The sequence below is a fragment of the Vidua macroura genome, chromosome 29 (genome assembly GCF_024509145.1).
Source record: "Vidua macroura isolate BioBank_ID:100142 chromosome 29, ASM2450914v1, whole genome shotgun sequence".
In the NCBI taxonomy this organism is placed as follows: Eukaryota; Metazoa; Chordata; class Aves; order Passeriformes; family Viduidae; genus Vidua; species Vidua macroura.
In genome coordinates, this window is record NC_071599.1 from 2,289,215 (window position 1) to 2,309,106 (window position 19,892).

General features: G+C 64.0%; 4 protein-coding genes across 14 annotated transcripts; 1 reads left to right on the forward strand and 3 right to left on the reverse strand.

Annotated features, from left to right (window-relative positions):
* Window positions 1-104: 104 nt before the first annotated feature.
* LOC128820396 (mothers against decapentaplegic homolog 6-like) lies at window positions 105-2,929 on the reverse strand. Of its 2 annotated transcripts, none has more exons than XM_054001146.1 (4): window positions 2,872-2,929; window positions 2,096-2,509; window positions 1,868-1,951; window positions 105-1,221 (listed from the first exon to the last, which is right to left on the reverse strand). In XM_054001146.1, the coding sequence occupies exons 2-4, from the start codon at window positions 2,487-2,489 to the stop codon at window positions 686-688; spliced, it is 1,014 nt and encodes a 337-aa protein (XP_053857121.1). In that variant the 5' UTR covers window positions 2,490-2,509; window positions 2,872-2,929; the 3' UTR covers window positions 105-685. The 2 variants fall into 2 exon arrangements, with proteins under 2 accessions (XP_053857121.1, XP_053857120.1); XM_054001145.1 differs by having other exon boundaries at window positions 1,853-1,951.
* Window positions 2,930-3,990: 1,061 nt separating this feature from the next.
* On the reverse strand, window positions 3,991-7,770 carry FLAD1 (flavin adenine dinucleotide synthetase 1). Of its 2 annotated transcripts, XR_008440885.1 has the most exons (8): window positions 7,611-7,770; window positions 6,763-7,522; window positions 6,170-6,317; window positions 5,878-5,976; window positions 5,586-5,775; window positions 5,128-5,201; window positions 4,354-5,046; window positions 3,991-4,126 (listed from the first exon to the last, which is right to left on the reverse strand). XR_008440885.1 is itself a non-coding variant. In XM_054001102.1 (7 exons), the coding sequence occupies exons 1-7, from the start codon at window positions 7,758-7,760 to the stop codon at window positions 4,911-4,913; spliced, it is 1,557 nt and encodes a 518-aa protein (XP_053857077.1). In that variant the 5' UTR covers window positions 7,761-7,770; the 3' UTR covers window positions 3,991-4,910. The 2 variants fall into 2 exon arrangements, 1 of the variants encoding a protein (XP_053857077.1); XM_054001102.1 differs by having other exon boundaries at window positions 3,991-5,046.
* Window positions 7,771-8,046: 276 nt separating this feature from the next.
* On the reverse strand, window positions 8,047-8,948 carry CKS1B (CDC28 protein kinase regulatory subunit 1B). 2 transcript variants are annotated; one of them, XM_054001217.1, is made up of 3 exons: window positions 8,835-8,944; window positions 8,367-8,494; window positions 8,047-8,300 (listed from the first exon to the last, which is right to left on the reverse strand). In XM_054001217.1, exons 1-3 carry the CDS (start codon window positions 8,891-8,893, stop codon window positions 8,248-8,250), a joined length of 240 nt encoding a protein of 79 aa, XP_053857192.1. In that variant the 5' UTR covers window positions 8,894-8,944; the 3' UTR covers window positions 8,047-8,247. The 2 variants fall into 2 exon arrangements, with proteins under 2 accessions (XP_053857192.1, XP_053857191.1); XM_054001216.1 differs by having other exon boundaries at window positions 8,047-8,494; window positions 8,835-8,948.
* Window positions 8,949-9,165: 217 nt separating this feature from the next.
* SHC1 (SHC adaptor protein 1) lies at window positions 9,166-19,346 on the forward strand. 8 transcript variants are annotated; one of them, XM_054001075.1, is made up of 14 exons: window positions 9,315-9,470; window positions 11,187-11,270; window positions 14,823-14,984; window positions 15,227-15,297; window positions 15,615-15,678; window positions 15,936-16,055; window positions 16,477-16,530; window positions 16,627-16,678; window positions 16,861-16,987; window positions 17,085-17,253; window positions 17,464-17,524; window positions 17,640-17,804; window positions 17,887-18,149; window positions 18,420-19,346. In XM_054001075.1, exons 2-14 carry the CDS (start codon window positions 11,259-11,261, stop codon window positions 18,546-18,548), a joined length of 1,449 nt encoding a protein of 482 aa, XP_053857050.1. In that variant the 5' UTR covers window positions 9,315-9,470; window positions 11,187-11,258; the 3' UTR covers window positions 18,549-19,346. The 8 variants fall into 8 exon arrangements, with proteins under 8 accessions (XP_053857049.1, XP_053857047.1, XP_053857046.1 ...); XM_054001072.1 differs by lacking the exon at window positions 9,315-9,470 and adding an exon at window positions 9,218-9,250 and having other exon boundaries at window positions 16,477-16,678; window positions 17,637-17,804; XM_054001071.1 differs by having other exon boundaries at window positions 9,314-9,470; window positions 16,477-16,678; window positions 17,637-17,804.
* The last annotated feature ends 546 nt before the right edge of the window (window positions 19,347-19,892 follow it).

The following is a 19,892-nucleotide window of genomic DNA, read 5'->3' on the forward strand; positions in this document are numbered from 1 at the left end:
CAGAACGGTTGAAGGATCCCTCCCCCCCCCCCGGGCCTGGGAGCTTACCTGCCCCCCCCTCATTCCACCTGCCTCACACCTATCCAGATGCTCTAACCTGCCTCACACCTATCCAGATGCTCTAACCTGCCTCACACCTATCCAGATGTTCTAACCTGCCCCACACTCCAGCTGTGCTCACCTGCCGCACCCCCCCAGGCGTACCAGTTCACTCCCGTTCTCCTTGTCCGCAGTGACACCTAGGCCCACAGCTCCCTCCTCCTCCCCACTCCCTTCTCTCTGCTCCCCCTGTCCCCACCGGCCCTGGCTGCCACTCCCCAGGCCTGGCCCTGACAACGGGGACTCCTGCCTCATGCTTTGCTTTTTTTTTTTTACAAAAATAGATAAATTAATATAAACTTGAACATTAAAATAATAATAATTAAAAAAAAAAAGATATTAAATAGTGCCCTGTGTCACTGAGAGCCCCACGGCTGGGGGAAGCAGGTGCTGGCAAGGTGGTGACCCACGCAAGGGGGGCATTGCATCCAGTCAGCACTGAGGCAGAGAGTCCCCAGAGCCAGGATGATCCTGCTGCAACACAGCCCTGGAAGACACAGGCTGAGGAACAGTAGAAGGGCCCCCCAGCTTGTGAACCTGCTTTTGGGGAGCTCCCTGGCACTCCCCCCCCCCACCAGCCCCAACCTCAGCGTGGCTGGTTCAGCAGGACCTCGAGCCAGCATGGGCAGGAGGTGATGAACTGCCGGGAGTAGCAGGGTCCCCAGCCCTTGGCAAAGCTGATGCGGATACTGTGGGGGTCACAGGGTCCCTCCCCAGGTAGCTGCCACCCCCCTCTGTCCCCTGCCCACTCATAATCGAACACCTTTGCCGAGTAGCCAGGCAGCAGCTTGAGCACAGTGAGCCCGCAGGCACCCGGGGGGCTCAGGGTGGGCGAGCTGACGAAGATGGGGTGCTCGCTGCGGTTGTAGGCCCAGACGCCACCTGGCTCCTGGCTCAGCAGCAGCCCCCGGCCAATCTTGCCGCGCGCCCGCCGGACGGCGCAGCTGCGGTAGGCAGCGGGCAGCTGGGCCAGGCAGAAGCCGCTGCCCCACGGCAGCTCGCAGAAGACGTTCACCGACGCCTCGTGCACGGCGTAGAGGCGGCCCACGCGCGTCCGGTACTCCCAGTAAGCCAGTTTGCACCAACAGCCGTCCTTGATGGTGCTCCATGAGAGACTGGTGTCTGGCAGGGGGGGAGAGCAGAGCTGTCACCACCAGGACATGACTGAGCCAAGCAGCTGGACGGGCCAAGGGGAGTGGGCGCAGAGGGCGTATGAGGACAGATCGATGGACGTGGCGCACCAGGGATGCCTCAGCACAGAGTCCTGCGCTGGGTGTGAGCCTCTGGAGCTGTTCCCAGTCCCCGAGTACCGTGGTGAAGGGGTGGGGGAGGGCCGTGAGGGGGGTTGGTCCCTGAGTGCAGGGGAAGGTGGGGCAGTGGCAGCTGGTGGCCTTGGTGGCCAGCAGCCAGGCGGGAGCTGGGGCTGTGTGCGTCAAGGCACATTGTGTGTGTCCCCATAGGCAGAGCTTCCTCCAGCAGGGAGCCTGGCGCTGCCAAAAATAACAGGAGCTTCAGTGGCGGGGGGGGGGGGGGGGGGGGGCGTCTGGGCCCAGACTGCTCCCCCAGCAGGAACCCTCATCCCCTGTCGGAGTCTTTTCCTCCTGCTGGGAGTGACTGCTGGCTCCATTCCCTGATTTTCATGTTCTGTCCCCTCCAATCTCTCTGCTTCTGACTCAGGGGTTCAGCCCTGCCCATTGCCCTCCTGCCTGCTGGGTGTGGCAGAGCGTTGTGGAGTGTGGTGGGTCCGTCTTACCGCACCAGTCCCCACCGTTGTAGCTGAACTCCATGAGCTGGGGCTCATCTGGCCAGGAGGGACCACAGGATGCCTTCAAGTAGGGGGGTGGCGGCGTTTCTGCAGGGGAGAGAGAAGGAAGTAAGAGGCTGGGAGTGCATCCTGCCCCACCGAAGCCCACTGGAGCCCCTGAGCCAGCCCCAGAGAGCAGGGGTCAGAGGCTGGGTGGGCGAGGCAGCCTCCAGCGCTGCTGCCAGCACTCACCAGGTACAGCCAGGCGGCTGAAATGATGGGGGTTGCAGCACAGCACAGCCAAGTCCCCGCAGGCCCCCTGGCCCCCAGGGCAGTAGCAGAGGTGCTTGAGCTCATGGGACTGGTGGAGGTCAGGCCAGCGGAAGAGGCGACAGAGCAGGACTTGAGGGGGGAGTCCCTGCTTGAGCCCTCGTGGGTCCCCCCGTGGTGCCAAAACGCAGCCAGACTCCCAGGCGCCCCGGCTCTCCACCACCTGCACCAGCAGCTCCAGCTCCTCATCCTTCAGCTTCTTGAAGAGGGCATGCACCGCCGGTTTGAGGGCACCGGGGCCATCCTCGGCGCTGGCTGCTGCACAGCGCTGCCGCCACAGCCTCCGCACCAGCCCAGCACGGCGCGAACGGAACATGGGGTGGCCGTGGGGACCACCTGCGGGATGGAGACAGGCATCACCCCCCGTGCCCTCAGAGGGCTGCGGCTCCAGGGGCTCCCAGTGGGGACCCTGTGCATCTTGCCGTGTCCACCCAGATCCCTGGCAAGGCTGCTTTGCCTGGATTTGCTGCTGTCATCCCCACCGTGAGGGCACGGTGCCGCTTCAGGGCGTAGTGGCCACAAGGCGACATCAGACACGAGCCCAAAAAAAAACAACCCTCACCACTGGGGAACCTGCCTGTGCTCAGACAGCGAGGGCAGGGGTCCGTATGCTCCTGCCCACAGCACCCACCCACTCCCCTCTCACCCCCCATGGTGGGGCTGGGAAAGGGGTCCCTGCAGAAGAGGGTCTCACTCACGGTGGGTGGCGGAGGTGGGTGAGAGGCTCCAGGGCACTGCATGGGGCTGTGCTCTCGGGGCGGCCGGCACTGCTCTGCCCGTCACGCGTCACCGCCTGGACTTTTTCCTGTGCTGGGACGCTCTCCCCTCCCCCGGACCTTCCCGTTTGGGGAATTCATTGATTTCCCTCATCCCAGCCAGCCCTGGGGCTGAGCCACCGCCAGGGCCACCACATCAGGGCTACCACACCAGGACATGGCAGGCACAGGATGCGTGGGCTCCAGGGGCCAGGGATGCCCACTTGGTAGTAGCATGCTACCAGGGCAGCTGGGCACAGCCAGGAGCCCAAAAAGCCACACAGACACCAGTGCACAACCACAGGGCAGGGTCCAGCCGAGCAGCTGATCTGAGCAGGGGGAAGCCACGAGGCACAGTGGCAGGGCACCGCCTTGGCAGACCCCATCCCTACTCGTGTCCTCACAGGGACCATTGCAAGAACCACCTAAGCCCCTCGTGGCACCTTGGGCAAGGGTTCCTGTTGCCCCTCAGTTCTTGACCTGGCCAGGGCCCCCCCGCGGGCAGTGGGTGAGGGTGGGAGCCTGCTCCACAACAAAGGAGCTAATGTAAACGGGACCCTTATCCCGCGCCGGGCCAGGCTTCCTGCTCCTGACTTCCCGCCGAGATAAGGGAGGCCACACTGGCGCCAGTGCTGCTGCCGAGGACAGGGCATGCAGAGCTTCCCCTCTGGTGGGGCCAGGCACCAGCACAGGCAGCAATGGGGGAGGGTGGGCTCACAGACCCACAGCCACCCCCCACAGCCACGCTCTGGTGCCACCAGCCATGACCTGTGCTGCAGCTCCCAGCCAGGCTGGGCCCTTTGGGAGATATTTTGCTCTAGCTGCTTCCCACAGACTGAAACAGGAAACGGCCAGGAGTGGGGGAGCAGGCAGGAGATGCAGGCAAAACCCCAGCTCCCCACTCTTGCCCCTTGGCCCCAAGGGACGTGGGACCCTCAGTCCTGGAGAGGAGCAAGGGGTGCGCTGGAGTGCCTTAGTGCTAGCCAGGAGTGCCTTAGTGCTAGCCAGGGCTAGGATCAGAAGGTTTGGGGACACACAAAAACACACACACATTCCCAGAGCTCTGCCCAAACAGATGTGGCCGGTCAGGCACTGCTCAGGTTTATTGGGGTCTCTGATTGGGGGGAGCACAAGCTGGAGCAGAGTCTCAGCGCCAGAGGTCCATCAGCTCCATCAGCACAGAGCAACAAGCATAGTCCTGGGGAGAGAGGCACAGGGGGTAACAACCCACTGACCACTACCAAGGCCACATCTTCTCAACCCCCAGAATTGCCACAGACAGGCTGTCTCCCCTCAAACACCACGGCCAGGCCCTTTTCACTCCAGGAGCACCGTGGTTGGCTTCCATCACCCCCAAACACCACAGCCAGGCCCCTGTCACGTTCCAAGCACCATGTCAAGTCAAGCTGCAGGCAGATCACTCACCCACAGCACCAGGGCAGGCTGACGGGGTCCTGTGACACTGGGGGGGCCCTCCCCTAGTCCAGCAGCTCACGGATGCACCAGCTGCAGAGAAGGAGGTAGATGCATTTCCACAGAAGCCGCAGCAACCAGGAGCCCAGGCGCAGCCCAAGGGAGGTGGCAGTGGCTGCTGGCAGTGCCAGTAGCCGTGCCACTTGCTGGGGAGCACCCTGCAGAGAGGCTGCCCTGCTCCAGAAGAGGTGCATGGCCCATGAGGGATCCAGCAGGATCTGACACAGTGGGAGAGGCAGCAGTGCTGACATGCGGGGCCGTGGCAAGCACTGGAACCTGCCACATTCTCCGCATTTCCAGAAGTCCTACAGCAGTGGGTGCAGGGAGGGGGTACAACCTGGGGACCCTTTTGTTCCTCCCACTCCTGCCCCATGGAGCCCTCGGGGCTCAACAAGACCACGTGCCAGTGCAGTGCAGACTGCAGCAGGTTTGTTTAGTGCTGACAGGCAGCAACTTTATTCAGTGTCACTCCCAGCAGCATTCCAGTGGAGGCTCCCAGAGCGTGGCCTTCACTGGCGGGAGGTGCGCTCTTCTTCCTCGTTTTCCAGCTCATAGGCAGGCCTGTAGCTCTCCCGGCCCTGAGCATCGGTACAGCACAGGGCTGGGTTCTTCTGTGTGTTGGTCATGCTCCCCAGGGACGTGTAGCTGTGGAAGGAAGAAGCAGCTGCAGGACTGCACCCAGGGCCGCTGGCTGTGCATGTGAGAAGGGCAGCCCTGGGCACTCACCCCTTGTCATAGAGGATACAGTAGGGGACAAAGAGCTTGCGCAGGAACTCCCAGATGTCCCGGTAGCTCCAGTCCTGCAGGCAGAGTTGGGCAGGGATTGAGGCAGAGGCAAAAGGCTGCTCCCTTGCCTCCCAGGGAAGCAAGCCAGACCTTCCTGGAGACCATCTGGGAGAGCTAGATCAGCAGAGCACCACTGCCCCTCCCAGCAACTCCCCAAACACAGGGCAACCGCCCCGGCAGGCAAGAAGGAGCCCTGCCCAAGAGCACCCAGCAGCCTCACCGCAGCAAGGGGCACCCACGGCGGCACAGAGGGGCAGCAAATACTCTGGGAGGGTGAGAATTGTGAGAGAAGCTGTCCAGGATGGGGGTGGATCACTGCTGCTTCCCAGCCCCGTCAGGTCCCCCTGCCAGTCCCCGTGGCAACAGCTCCAGCCCCAAATCAGGTGGAGGCCACGTACCAGCAAGGGGTTCACCCGCATGTAAGGGGGCCAGCCGGGGTCTGTCACGCACATGGGGGTCAGGGTGCGTGAGTAAGGGTCCGTGCGCCGCGTTCCCATCAGGACAGCCTCCAGCTGGGGCTGCTGCTCCTTCAGCTGGGCCAGCGCCTCCCGGATGGAGCCCTCCACAGTGCAGAGCTGCACCCCGTACCTGTGCGGGCACGGCGGGCAGCTGTCCGCGGGCTGCGAGCAACGCTGCACGGCCTCTGGGCACGGCCTGTGTGCAGCGAGCCCGCCCCACCCTGCCTCCTACCTCTGCACCGTTGCCTGAATGAACTGCTCCATTTCAGGGAACGGGGACACAGTGCGAATGTAGAGCACCTGCAGCCTCTCCTGCCTCGCTGGGAACCGCCTGCAGAGAGAGCCAGTGCAGCTGTACTCCAGCCCATGGCAACTGGAGGCAAGGCAGCGTCCAGATGCGACCAGCTAGACCCCAGGAATCCGCTCACTCCCCCAGGGTGGAGCAAGCAAGAGGCCCAGAGCCCTGGCCAGGGTCTGCAGGACCCCTCAGCCTTGCCCCAGCCTGGAGCCCCATGCGTGGGTACCTCTGCACAGCAGCGTGGACGAGGTGCAGCAGGGCTGTGCAGTCCTTGCCCCCGTTGAAGCCCACGCAGAGCTGGGCCAGGCTGTACTGGTCCAAAGCCTCCTCGATTGTTCGCAGGGCTGCTGCCACCTTCTGCCCCAGGGCCGAGCCTGCCACGACAGGACAGTTGGTGCCTGGCCAGCTCATGTTCCCTTAGCATGGCCCCAGGGCCTAGGGCACTTCACCCTCTGGATACGTCTCATATGCAGACACACTGCAGAGCCATTGCTGGTACCACAGCCAAGAGCTCGTTCAACCCAGAGATCTGGGCCACAATGCCACAGGGACCACGAGGGCACTGGGGAACTGTGGCACTGCAGCTGCTGCTGCACACTGTGCTCTCAGACCCTGCCACCACCAGCCCTAACTGAGGTCCCATTCCCACCCGTGTGGGGATGAAGCCCACTGCAGCTGCAGCACGCCTCAAGCCTCCCAGCACACCACAACAGGCAAGCTCTGCTCCCAAGGCTGGCGTTCCCACTGCCCCAGCCCTGCTAGGCTGCACAGGAGGAGCATGGAAGCAGGGAGCTGTGCTGCAGCACCTCTTCCCAGTACCTGACTCAGCCAGGCCATAAACCGCCACAGCTGCCGGAGAGACACAGTCTGTCACCAACGGCACCGCAACACCCGCGGGCAGCTCCCTCATCAAGAAGCAATACGCTTCCTCCAGGTCCTGCTCCGACTCCGAGTCCAGGGTCAGCTTCACACGGTAGTAGTTGCTGGTCCAGTCCGGGTATGAGCCCAAGCTGACGCGGCCTCGGAAGGTGGCATCAGCCCTGTCCAGCACCGGCGTGATGACCATCTCATCGGACGCCACGTAGACGGTGCGCGAGTGGAAGTGGGTCTGTTTGCTGCGGAAGAGGTGAGCAAGGCCATCCAGGGCACGCTCCATCAGCGCCGGGATGCCGGGGAAGATGTAGACGTTGCGCACACTGACCAGCGGGTACTTGAAGGTGCTGCCAGTGTGCCCGTCTGTGCCATAGTTGAGGCGGGAGGACTCGGGGACGCGAGCCAGCTTCATCTCAGGGCACCGCGCCTCCGTCTTGCCAAAGAACTTGTGCACCAGGGCCACCAGCTCGGGGTGGGGGACGACCCTCTCCCCAAAGGCCTTAGCCACGGCCTCGAAGGTCACATCGTCGTGCGTGGGGCCGATGCCCCCGGACGTCAGCACGTAGGTGAAGCGAGCAGCAAAGGCGGCCACCTCGCTGGCGATGACCTCCACGTCATCGGGGACCACGGAGATCCGGGCGACACTCACGCCAAGAGCACGCAGTCGCCGGCACATGAAGAAGGAGTTTGTATCCTGCGTGTAGCCCTGAGGGGGAACGGAGGCGCCCATGACAGAGCGCCCCGACCCCAGGCGCAGGCCCCAGCCCTCCCCATCCCCGCCACCCCGGCCGCACCTTGAGAATCTCGTCGCCGATGACAATGATGCCGGCGGTGTTGGCGGATCCCTGGGCCACCGCTGCCGGGCTCGAAGCAGCCATGGGGCGACAGGCGGCAGCGCGCAGAGGCCCGCGCACTCGCCCCGCGGCCCGCAGCACCCCCCACATGGAGCCGCCCGGGCACCCCGCCTCACACCGCGACACCGCCCCGCGCGCTCACAGGCCGGCCCGCACGTCAGTCACGCGGCTCCGCCAGCTCCCATTGGCCGGGAGGCGGGACCTGCGGGGACGGAACCATCGCAGTGGCGGGGAGAGGGGGGGGCTCCGCCTCCATGGCCGTGCCCGCCGGGCCGGGGCGTGTGCGGGGCCCTCTCCGGTGGGCGCGGGGAGGATCTCCCACCCTCAAGACCCCGGGGCACCGGGTCCCTTTCGCCCGGCACTGCAGACAGACAGCTCCCAAACATCACTTTATTGAAACTTTGGAGGCATCGCAACGGGAAGGGCCTCTGGAAGCCGGGCCGAGCCGCCGAAACGACGCGCAGGCAGCGTCGAGGGTCACGGGGTGAAGCCCCCGAGAAACGCCGAGGAGGAGGAGGAGGAGGAAGGTGTTGTCTCAACGTGGAAGGACTGGGAGCTTCGGCAGACCAGGGGCCACTCACTTCTCCGGCTTCTTCGGCAGCGGCCGTCGGAAGAGCAGGATGTGGGGCTCTGCGGGGCAAGAGAGGGGGTCAGGCCGGGCCCCCTGGGCGCCGCCCGCTCCCCCGCGGCGCTCACCTGGCTCGTGGATCATGTAGTGGACCCAGCCCTGGCTCTGCTGCACCCCCAGGTTCCGCCACTCCGACTCCGACAGCAGGTGGGTCTTGGGCACCAGCTTGGCGATGTCCTTGGGCAGCATCACGTGCCTGTGGCGCCGCAGCTCTCAGTCAACACCGGGGCACCCCCGACAGCCCCTCACGCCCCAGGACGGAGATTCCCTACCGGAGAGCTGCGCCGTGGCCCGACGCAGAACCCTCACCGGGACCCCCCCCTTCACCCGCCGTGTTGCCAGGCTAATTCCCCCCTCGCTTCCCTGGGGAGCCACGACTCGCCCACCGCTCCCCTCCCACTCGCGAGCCGTTAAAAGCCTCTCCCACCCCGCCGCCCTCCGCTACCGAGCCACCACCCTCCCTCACCCCGCCTTAACCGAGCCCCCGTGCATCCTCATCGAGCAGACGTTCGCCGCGACCCCTTCCCGCTCCGTACCGGTACTCAAACTCCTCATCGTCGTACTTGTCCGAGTAGTAGATCTGTTTGTGCGCCATGACGGGCCCGCCGTGCCCTCCCTGCGGCGGCCGTTGACGCCCCCGCTCCACCCCCCCCGCCCTCTCCCCCCCCCCCCTCCGCGCGCGCGGCGCTTTCAAACGCCGCCGCCTCGCGCTCCCATTGGCCGGCGCCGCTCCCGCGGGAGGGGCGGGGCGGCCGCCCATTGGCCGGCGCGCGCGCGACGCGGCGGGGCGGCGGCGCGGCCGGCGATTGGCTGGCGCGCGCGTGCGCGCGCGCGTGCGTGTGTGTGTGGGAAGGGGTGTGTCGCGTGACGCGGGGGCCCGCGGCGCAGGGGCGCGGGCCGGAAGTGAGTGGCGGGGAGCGGCGCGAGGCCCGCGCGTGACCGATGGTGCCCGGTGAGCGCGCGCCGGCCGGGGCGGTGAGGGCGCGCGCGGACGGAGGAGGAGGAGGAGGAGGAGGAAGAAGAAGGGGGGGGGGGGGGACGGGGACGGGACACACCCGCGCAGGCCCCGGGACCCAAGGCCAGGCCCCGCGGTGCCCCCCGCGGCCGCAGCGTCGCCGGACTGAGGCCAACAACATCGCTCGCCGCCGCCGCCGCCGCCTTCCGCGGAACGAGTGGGTTTTTTGGTTTTTTTTTTTTTTTTTTTGGTTTTTTTTTTCCTGCCGCAGCCGCCCCCGAGACGCCGCCGCTCCCCCGCGCTGTGAGGGCCGGGCCGCCCGGGCGTGAGGGAGGCTGGCCGGGCCGTGGAGCAGGCCCGGAGCCGGCGGGGGTTTGGAGGAGCCGGTGCCGTGCTGTGCGGAGGTGACCGGGGTGATGCGTGTGCCTGGGGCTCCGGTTTGCGATGCCCCCACCCCGTGCTGCTGCGAGACACGGGAAGGACACCGGCTCTGGAGGTGCTGCAGGGTGCAGGGAGAGCCCCGAGCCCCAAGAGTGGCATGACCTCCAGCAGGGACGGGGCAGCGGCTGGGCTTGGAGGATTCCCCGGCCTCGGCGGTGCCGGGGGCTGCCCTCCTGCCTTCTGTGCTTCCGAGTAAGGCAGCAGTGAGTACCTGGAGCCCACCCAGCTGTTGTGGACAGGGGTAGCTGCTGCCCCTTGGAGATCCGTGTCTGCTCTCCAGCAGTGTGTTGTGTCTGTCTGTTCTTGCTTCTCACCTTGAATGTCTTAAATGGGGTCACCCACGCAGATTATAGACCGTGGACACGGCTTCCGAGGGAACGTGACCTGGGCCCTGCTTGCCACGTTGCAGAAGTCTGTGGGCAAAGGGCACTGCCTTTTGGTGCTTGCCAGGGCTGCCCTGGTGTCAGCCTGTAACAGAGGGGCTGAAGATGCCAAGATTTCCTCTCAGCCAAGGAGGGCTTGAGGATCCCCCTGCTTTGGTGGGGGAATGCCTCGGCTGGGCACCCTCTGGAGCTGTGCACAGCAGTGTTCCACCCTCGGGAGGGACACAAATGGGCTGTGCTAAGGCTGAGAACCCTGCCTCTGGGCCATGATACTCCTTCCCTGCCACCAGCCTCCGTGCCTGGTGTCCAAAGGATGTGGTCGCCACCTCTGCTTGGCACTGGCGTGGTGCTGCAGGGGGTCAATCTCCGCTGCCATGGCCAAGCCTGGCGCTCCTTATCGTGCTGCCTTCCAAGCTACAGGCTGCAGATAAAGGTACAATTGCTGCCGAGCAGTAAAATCACATCTGCTGCCCTGCACTGCTCCACCGGCCCGGCCTTGGCTGCCTCAGCTGGGCAGTGGCAGTGAGAAGAGTGCTTTGCTTGCCTTGTTTTCCCCTCACAGAGCTTCCTGCCTCTGCCAGCTCACCCCTTGTAGAGTCTTTCCACGACTCCTGTCTTCACCGGCTCCCCTGGGAGGAAGGGACACGGCCCTGGGGGCTCTGTGTATAATTTTGCATCAGGGTGCCAGCTGGAGGGGTGGAGGAGGGGGCAGCTCTGCCCCTCTGGTTGCTTTTGCTCTCCCTCCTTGCGTGTGGTTTTCCAGTACTGGTTTTTGGGCTGGGCAGGGATCGGCTCCAGCACTTTTCCTGGGTCACAGAGTGACTCCAGGCCCCCGATACCATCTGCCAGTGTGGGCAGAGCCCAAGCAGGGCTCAGCCTCCTCTTCCTGTCCCGGCGCATCCCATCTCCATCTTATTTCCAACGGGAAGAAGGCAGCTTCCAGGCTTCTCTCACTCTTTGTGCCAGCAGCACGTTGCACGGCAGCCACAGCCCCATCCACCTGTGGACAGCATGGAGGAGCAGGGTCTGCCTCTTGGCACCGTGGCCCCCACCCACCTCGGCGGGCTGGGACAGGGCTGGCTAACTCCCTGTTTGTCCCCGAACCGCAGGTCGGAGTGCCAGACGAGAGGGGCTGTGTGTCTCTGCTCCCTGCCCGGGGCCTGCCCTGCCCTCCGCCGGCGATGGAGTACGTGGTAAGGACTTCGGTGGAGGGCTAAGTGGCTTCGGTGGTGGATCCTGCCTGCCTCCTCTGCCTTCTGGGAGGTCTCCAGCCTCTTCCCCACATCTCCACTGGTATCTCCTCACCACCTCTCCAGAACGAAGGAGAGGTTGCGTGCAGGAATGCGTAAATGTTCGACGCTGCTGTGATGTGTGGGGGAAAAATCAGCTGTTGGCTGGATTTGAGTGTTCTCCTTTGCTTCACCCCTGCCTCAGAGGTTCAGTGTTGACTGCAGTTGGGCACGGGGGGTCTCCTGCCCAGGGCGAGGTCTGTATGCGTGGCCATCTGCACCTTGCTGCGATTTCATGCCAATCCACTGGTTTGTTCCAGGCCTCTGACTCAGCTCCCAGGTTTTTTTTCCAGGGAGGATGTTGGTAGTGGAGACCTGAGCATCCCCACTCTGCTTCTCCTCCTTGCCCCAGCTGACGTGTGAAGTCCCAGTCTCAGGTGCCTGAAAGTAGTCCACATCCCTCTGTTTCTCACAATCCATTGTCTGTGGTGGCAGGGCACATGGAGCAGCTGGGCCCAGGACATGTCCCCAGAGCTCCTTGGGGGCAGTTGTTCCAGCTGCTCTGCTCATCCTCTGCTGCAGGGGCAGCAGCTCCTGGCATCTGCCTGGCAAGGGGGAAGGGTTGCAGCCTGTGGGATGGGGCTTGGGACTGCCTGTTCAGGCAGGGCTGGTGTTCTGCGCCTCTGCACATTTCCAGGTTTGCCTTTTTGCACTCAGAGCCCACTGGGAGGGAGCTCTGATGCCCTGGGGTGGACTCTGGGGTGGAGGGGGCTGCGATGGTAGCACCTCTGATCTCGAAAGGCTGGGAGCTGCAATGCACCTTGTAACAGGCTGTTGAGTGATGTGGGCAGACTGGCCTCGAAGGTTCTGAGAAAATCAGGAATTACTCTAGCTTATAAAAGCAGAGATGTGTCTGAGCAGGAGCTTCACCTGGGAGGCTTATCAGCCCTTTGCTGCCTGTAGGTGATGGCTGCTCCAAGCCCTGGGGCCAAGGACACACTCCTGCCCCATTGCAATTCCGTCCTGCTCTTATCCTGGGGGAGCATCGGGGCTCACAGAGCTGCCATGCCAGGCAAACCCAGGCCCACATCAGCCAGTGGCCAGTCTGTCACGGGCAAACCCCACTGCTCCACGGCAACTTGATGCTGCCCAGCCAGGCTCCCCTGGCAACAGGGCTGCACTGGCCCCTCACCGGGCCAGCGACTTCCTGGCTCCGGGCTTCCTGCTTTTCTTTAGAGGAGTGGTGCTGCGGCCACAGGAAGGTCACAGCACTGAACAGCCGGGGGCCCCTGGAGGGGACAGGCACTTTGTGGAACAGCCAGCACAGGCTCTCTGCCTGTGGGACCACCGTGGCTGAGCTGGAGGGGCTGGCTTTCACAGAGCTGGTGTGCATGGCCAAGGAGATGCCTCAGCGACTCGCATGTGCTGTGGCAATTTCCAGCTCTGTTCTGGCTTTCCTTTCCCTGTCCCCATGGCAGTGTGCCAGGCTTTGTGAAGTGGGGCAGGCAGCTGCCACGGTGCCAAGCAGTGCTCCAAGCAGGGAGAGCCTTTTCCTTGGCCTGGGTTTACCCAGTTTTGGTTTGGTGGACAGAGCACCTGGTGGTTGGTAAGGTTCTGGCTTGCGATGCGTCAGGGGTTGGGTTCTGCCTGAACTCCTTGCTTCATCCTAGAGGTGGTAAAGGGGGGAGAGCTCTTGTCCCTCAGTGGGGCCGTGGTGGAGTGGGGAGAGCTCTTGTCCCTCAGTGGGGCCAAGGCTGTGGAGGGCAGCACAGTCGGGCTGGCCCAAGTTCCTGCTGCGTGCAAGTGCGTCGAGGAAAAGGGGCCAGGGGAGACCTGCCCCTGAGCCCCCTGATCCACAGGTGGGAGTTTCACACAGCTCCCCGAGGCTGGAGGGGCCAAGTTTGCCCCCGGCACGTTCTTGCCGCCCCGCTCCCGCTAGCTCCGCCCGTGACCTTGATTTTTCTGCTCCAGATAAGCGCTGCGTCCCCACCCCTCGCCGGGAGCCCCTCCTGCGCTGCGCCCCGGCCCCAGCGCAGCCCGCGCCGCGGGCAGAGCCTGCCCCGCCGCCTGTGAGTCAGCACAGCTCTTCCGATCAGCCGCAGCCCCTTCATCTCTTCTCCCGGGAGGAGCAGCTGGGATGCGGGAAGCAGCAGCGATTAGCTGCAGCCTCTCCCACAGGCTCCCCACCACGACCGGGCGTTTGTGCTGAGCCCTGCCTTGCCCAGCGCGCAGCCTACCTGTATCCTGCTCCTGGCCGTCCTCCTCTTTCTCCCAACCAGCCCTGCAGGCAAGATCTGTGCTCTCAGAGGACTGCGTGTCCCTGTGTTCCAGGAAGCTGCGAGCACCGCTGTCCTCTCAGCATCGCTGCTCCCTCCCGGCAGAGCCCGGCAAGCCAACAGCAGCTGCTCCCCGCCGGCACGTGGGTTGCGTGGCGCTGGCTGCCACAGAAGGACCTTGTTCCCTCCTGGACAGTGCTCGGAGCAGGGCTGGGATGGGCTTGGATGCGCTCTGAGTCTGCCTCATCTCCGGGCTTTAAATATTCATGCTTTTGATTTTCTCTTAGCGGCCAGTGGCACAGGGGCTGGAGCGAGCTGTGGGGCGGAGGGTGGCCGTGCTGAACCCAGCAGCAGGGCAGAGGGAGCTGGACCCGGTCCTGGATGAAGACAATGGGTTTTGTTGCTGCTGGCCCGCTGTTGAAGTGGCAAGGGGCTTGAGGACCTCCAGGCTGGGCCAGAGCATTCTGAGCTCCCCTGCCCGAGCCAGCGGCTCCCCAGGGTGTCGCTGCGGCCCCGTTTCCTCCCTGCCGTGGCGCGTTGCTCTCGGTCTAAACGGATCTGCACATCCTTGCTGACGCCGATCACGACTGATCGGCTGTGCCTGCACGGTGCCCGGCAGCCCCCTGGACCTGCTGCCGCCGTGCCAGGCCCAGCTCTCCCTGCCAGCCATGCCGGGCTGCCGTGGACCTAGCGCAGAGTTCAGTCGAGGCTTCTGCTTGGGGGCAGCTTCCCGGCGGCTGCAGGCACTCGGATTCTCTGTGGGGCCCCTGTGAGGCCTGGCTGGCTGCATCCACCCTACTGCCACTCTGGACAGGGCGGCTGTGGCCCTTCTCACCCCGTCTCCAGCATGGATCTCCTGCAAAAGAGCAAATACAGCCACCTGCGGAACGAGTCCGTCTCCTCTCCGGAGGAGGCTGTGGCGGGCCTGGGAGTCCTGCCCTCCCCAGTGGAGTCCCTTGCAAGCATGCAGTCTCTGCCTGGTTCCCTGTCCTCCTCCCTCAGCCATGCTGCACCTCTCGGGGAGCTCTCGCCTGAGTTGGAGGAGAGCCCTACCACCCTCTGCTCCTTCTTCCCCAAAATGGCCAACCTGAAGCTCTCCAATCCCGCCAACTTGCTCAGCTTGCGGGGCTCTTCGGCTGGCAGCAGCCCAGGGGAGCCTGGTCCCCCTGGGATGCCAGCAGTGGTGCCAGGGGGTGCTGCCAGCCCCGGCTCAGTGAGACCTGTCACTGTCTGTTCCCAGGATATGAACAAGCTGAGCTGTGGGAAGAAGACGCGGGTGGAAGGTGGCCAGCTGGGGGGTGATGAGTGGACCCGCCACGGCAGCTTTGTCAATAAGCCCACCCGTGGCTGGCTGCATCCAGATGACAAGGTCATGGGCTCTGGGGTCTCCTACCATGTCCGGGTGAGTGCTGGGGACTGGGGGGGCGTGGGAAGGGTCACTGTGGGGATTTGGGGACCTCCTGGTGGGAGGATGCACCATGCTCTTTGGGGAGGGGTGGGGGACAGGGCAGAGGGTGATGGGCAGTGGGATTCCAAGGGGAGTTACTGCTGCAGAGCTGGGGTGCTTGAGGCCCCAGCCCTCTCCCTGGCTGCATGGGGGACAAGCTCCGTGGCTGGCCAAGCTCACCTTGCTCTCTTGCACAGTACATGGGCTGTGTGGAAGTGCTCCAGTCCATGAGGGCTCTGGATTTCAGCACCAGGACACAGGTGACCAGGTGAGCTCTGCCTCTCCCCAGGGGCTGCTCCTTTTGGGGAGGGGTGAGGAAGTTGTCTGAGCTCTAGGCAAGGCCCTGGTAGCACGTGGGGCTTTCAGTGGGGGCCAGGGGCGGCTGCAGGCCATCAAATACTAATTCCAGTGCACTTCACCCACCCAAAGAGCCCCAGCTGGCACTGCCTGAGAGCTTCCACTTTGTCGCCCTGTCTCTCCTGTGCTGATCCCTGTGTCCCCACTGTCCTGACTATGCCGTGGTTGGGAGGGTCTTGGGGCAAGGCAGGCACTGTGGGGACTGACATTTCACTGCACTCCCTGCAGGGAGGCCATTGGGCTGGTATGTGAGGCTGTGCCTGGTGCCAAGGGAGCCGTGAGGAGAAGGAAGGTGAGGCCTGCCTGGGAAGCTGCTGGGGGAGCGTTTGTGGCTGGTTTGGGAACAGGGCCAAGGACCAGATCCCAGCCCAGCTGGCAGTGCTGTGCTGGTCAGCCCAGGGCTCTGATCTCCCAGCTGAGGCGTGGGCCAGGGCCACTGGTGAGGACAAGGTGCCCATCTCTGCTGTGGAAGCAGTGGGATGTGTCCTGTCCTGCTGCTGGGCTGTCTGGTCTGGGGAGCCCCTTCTCTAGGCTACCATTTGCCCCTAGCCCTGCAGCCGCTCCCTGAACTCCATCCTGGGCAAGAGCAACCTGAAGTTTGCAGGCATGCCCATCACCCTGACCATCTCCACCAGCAGCCTCAACCTCATGGCCTCAGACTGCAAGCAGGTGAGAATGGGGAGGGGTTGGGTTAGCTTTGGACAAGCAGGAATCCTCATGTACCTCACCCCAGATCTTGCTGGGGCAGGGGATGCCCCCGGCCTCCCCAGGGAATGTCTGGATGGGCTGTGAGATGAGTGCTCACCTCCCTGGGGCTGAAGAGGTGGGAGGAATACCCCATGTGCTTTGTGGGATCTCTCCTGGAGATGGTGAGACCCAAGTCCCCTTGCCTGGGGCCAGATCTCCTGGTTTTGACCCCACTCCCAGTGATGTCCCAGTCCTTTTCCTGGTGGGTCTGTGGCTCGTAACCAGGGCTCTGGAGGGTTTTGAGCCCCCATGGCAGGTCAGCCCTGGGAGGAGCGGGATGTGCCACCCCTGGGTGGGTGACAAGAAATTCCTGGCTGTGTCCAACAAGCTCTCCACCTTGCAGATCATTGCCAACCACCACATGCAGTCTATATCCTTTGCATCAGGGGGAGACCCGGTGAGTACCCGGCCCATCCGTGCCCCGTGTGGGGGCCTCCCCTGCCCCCTGCCCAGCTCTCAGTGCCCTGTCTCACTGCTGCTGTCTCACCCACAGGACACAGCCGAGTATGTTGCCTATGTTGCCAAAGACCCCGTCAATCAGAGAGGTGAGGGTGCTGCAGGGGTCCTTGATGCCAAAGCCCCACTTTGGAGGTGTTCAGAATCAGCTCAGCGTAGCAGGGGGAACTGGATGACCCATAAGAAAGCTCTGGGGTGTACAGGGCAGGCTCTGGGGTGGAGAACCTCGGTGCTGGAGTTCCACAATCCCACCCCACCGTTTTCTACCCAGCCTGCCATATCCTGGAGTGTCCTGAAGGCTTGGCACAGGATGTGATCAGCACCATCGGGCAGGCCTTCGAGCTGCGCTTCAAGCAGTACCTGAAGAACCCTCCAAAGCTGGTGACCCCCCACGACAGGTCAGAGCAGGGTGGTGTGTCAAGGAGGAAGGTGGTTTTGGAGAGGGCATGCAGCCGTGGCTGCCGTCACAGGCTTATCTGTGCTGTGCTCTCCCAGGATGGCAGGGTTTGATGGCTCTGCCTGGGATGAAGAAGAGGAGGAACCAGCCCCAGATCACCAGTACTACAACGACTTCCCCGGCAAGGAACCTCCCATTGGGGGGGTCGTGGACATGAGGCTGCAGGATGGGGCTGCTCAGACCCCAAATCACTTGGGTGCCACACTGGTGAGTTTCTGGGCACGTCCTCTCGGGGAGGCACCATCTTATAATAAGGGAGATAATAATAAGGGAGATAAGTAGGGACCCTGACCGGGCCATGGGTTCTGCTGAAGGTGATTTGTGTCTCCCCAGTGTCTGGCAGCCTGGGGTGTGGGGGAGCAGGAAGGGGGATGAGCAGGAAAGGGGACGGGGGCTCATCACTGCCTCTCCCTGCAGCCTGTCGGCCAGTCGTCCGGTGGGGAGTACGACCCCCAGAAGCAGCACGCTCCAGCCCAAGGTATGATGGGTGTCTCCATCCTCTTCCATGGACCCCACTGCTCTGATGGTGGGCCCTGGTGAGGAGGGGCCAAGGTGGGCTGAAGCCCTGCTGACCACAGCGCTCCTGGTAGCAGGGAGAGAGAAATACCCAGCTCCAGCGGGCACGTCTGGCCGCACGGACCTCTTTGATGACCCGTCCTACGTCAACGTGCAGAACATAGACAAGACACGCCAAGCTTCAGCCTCTGGCACCCCCGCCACGGCCAACGGCAGCGCACAGAGGGACCTCTTCGACATGAGTGAGTAAACAGTGGCTGCAGCCAGGGCACCCAGCGTGGCTGTGGGCTTGGTCATGGTCCCCTTGCTCCTCTGTCCTTGCAGAACCCTTTGAAGATGCCCTGCGTGTGCCCCCATCTGTGCCTGTGGGGCTGCCCCCCGCCCAGGTGGTGGCCTCCATGGAGGAGCAGCTGAGGCGGGAGCCCTGGTACCATGGGAAGATGAGCCGCAAGGAGGCTGAGAAGCTGCTGAAGGTGAACGGAGACTTTCTGGTGCGGGAGAGCACCACCACCCCGGGCCAGTACGTGCTGACTGGCTTGCAGGGTGGGCAGCCCAAGCACCTGCTGCTCGTCGATCCCGAGGGAGTGGTGAGTCCACGTAGGGACCTGGGGATGGAGCTTGGGACAGCGTGTTGGGGGGTCCAAGGGGTACAAGAGCCACCAGAGCATTGAGGTTCTGCACTGCTTGCCAGGGGAAAAACTCTGGGCTGGCTTTGGGGATGGACAGGGCCTGGCGGAGCACGGGTTTGAGACTGCAGCCCCAGATCTGTGCCCAGCCCAAGCCATGGAGGGTGGTAGCTCTGGCCTCACGTGGGCACTGCCAGCCTCCTGAGCGCCCCTTTTCTGGCCCCCCCCAAGGTGAGGACAAAAGATCATCGCTTTGAGAGCGTCAGCCACCTCATCAGCTACCACATGGACAATCACCTGCCCATCATCTCGGCCGGCAGTGAGATGTGCCTGCAGCAGCCAGTGGAGAGGAGACTGTGAGCGCCCGGGGACCCCAGTGCACAGCCCTGGGCTGCAGCCCCCTGGCCGTGTTCCATGCCCCAGGGAGCCCTCAGACTCTTCCAGGTGCTCCACCCGGGGCTGAGCATGGACTTGGCTGAGGACAGGGCCTCTCTCCTTTCACCACGTGGAGCTGGTGGCCGTGGGGGGGGCTCAGGCTGTGAGTGCCTGCAGGGTAGGGAACTGTTCCTGCAAAGCCCCTCCAGCTCCAGCCTTTGCAGAGCAGCTCAGCTCCTACCAAAACCCAGCCGTGCTGTTGTGCCACAGCCTCTCTTGTGCTCACCAGCACGGGCTCAGGACTGGCAGGGCTGAGCCCCCCCCTGAGCCAGAGGCAGCCTGTCCTTATCTCCGGCCCCTGGGCCAAGGAGGGGGCCCACGGGGGGGGGCTCCGCTCCCCCAAGCACGAGGCCCTCGACCGTACCGGATCACTTTACGTGTTAACTCTGTGCCTTGACCCCCGCAGGTCCCCACACTCTTATGCAAGGGCAGGGGCTGGTCACAGAGCCTCCCCCGTGCTCCCAGCACCCCGCACCCCATCCGTGACATGCTTGTGCTCCGGGACGCGTGCCACCACGTCCCCTCCTTCCTCCCTGCCCGTCCCGGCTGGGCAAGGGCAAACTCTGGCAGCCCCGGGGTTGGGGTGGGGGGTGTTGGCGGGAGGACCCCCCCTCCCCCTGCATGCACAGTGTAACTCCCCCCAAGCCAAAGCGCAGCCCCTCGCAGCCCCTGCCCCGCTATACCAAAGGAACTGGCGGTTGTATTAAAGTTGGTATTTCTCTACGCCCTGCCTGGTGTGAGCTGTGGGCGGGTGGCTCCTCCGGGGGTAGGGGTGGTTTTAGGGGTGCTGTGAGGGCTGGTTCACCTGTCACCCTCAGGCACCCCCCCCCACTTTGTCCCTCAGGACAGCCCCTGCCTCTCAGCCTCCTTGTGTCACCCTCAGGTTCCCACCGCAGCCTCTCAGCGTCTCTGTGCCACCCTGGAGCCCCCCTTTTTAACTCCTAAAGACCCCTTCTGCCTCTCAGCTGCCCCCATCTTCTGTGTCACCCTCCAGCCCCCTCCCCTCAGCCCCAGGTGCCTTTGTGACACCGCGCAGCCCACAGACGCCGTCCCTGCCTGTTTTCTTTGGGTGTTGTCCTGCTCCGAGGGCCGCACTATCCCCACGAGTCCGGGCTCCCATGTCCTGCTGCAGGGAGTCACACCTGGGGCATGGGAGGAGTGAGGGATGGGGCAGGGGCGGGATGGGGAGGGGTGAAGGGTGGAGAGAGACTGGGGAAGGGGTGGGCTGGAAGGACAAGTAGGGTGAGGGGTGGAGACGGGGACAGAGCA

Coding starts and splice junctions, on each gene's coding strand:
- LOC128820396 (XM_054001145.1), bottom strand. CDS start 2,489: ATGTTCCGTTCGCGCCGTGCTGGGCTGGTGCGGAGGCTGTGGCGGCAG. Junction 1,952..2,095: donor CAGCCGCCTGGCTGTACCTG/GTGAGTGCTGGC, acceptor TCTCCCCTGCAG/AAACGCCGCCACCCCCCTAC. Junction 1,222..1,852: donor CAACGGTGGGGACTGGTGCG/GTAAGACGGACC, acceptor CCCCCCTGCCAG/ACACCAGTCTCTCATGGAGC.
- SHC1 (XM_054001069.1), top strand. CDS start 14,430: ATGGATCTCCTGCAAAAGAGCAAATACAGCCACCTGCGGAACGAGTCC. Junction 15,679..15,935: donor GAGCCGTGAGGAGAAGGAAG/GTGAGGCCTGCC, acceptor ATTTGCCCCTAG/CCCTGCAGCCGCTCCCTGAA. Junction 17,254..17,463: donor ATCACTTGGGTGCCACACTG/GTGAGTTTCTGG, acceptor CTCTCCCTGCAG/CCTGTCGGCCAGTCGTCCGG.
- FLAD1 (XM_054001102.1), bottom strand. CDS start 7,760: ATGTGGGGGGTGCTGCGGGCCGCGGGGCGAGTGCGCGGGCCTCTGCGC. Junction 7,523..7,610: donor TCGGCGACGAGATTCTCAAG/GTGCGGCCGGGG, acceptor GTTCCCCCTCAG/GGCTACACGCAGGATACAAA. Junction 5,202..5,585: donor TGCGGGTGAACCCCTTGCTG/GTACGTGGCCTC, acceptor CTCTGCCTGCAG/GACTGGAGCTACCGGGACAT.
- CKS1B (XM_054001216.1), bottom strand. CDS start 8,893: ATGGCGCACAAACAGATCTACTACTCGGACAAGTACGACGATGAGGAG. Junction 8,495..8,834: donor GATGAGGAGTTTGAGTACCG/GTACGGAGCGGG, acceptor GCGGCGCCACAG/GCACGTGATGCTGCCCAAGG.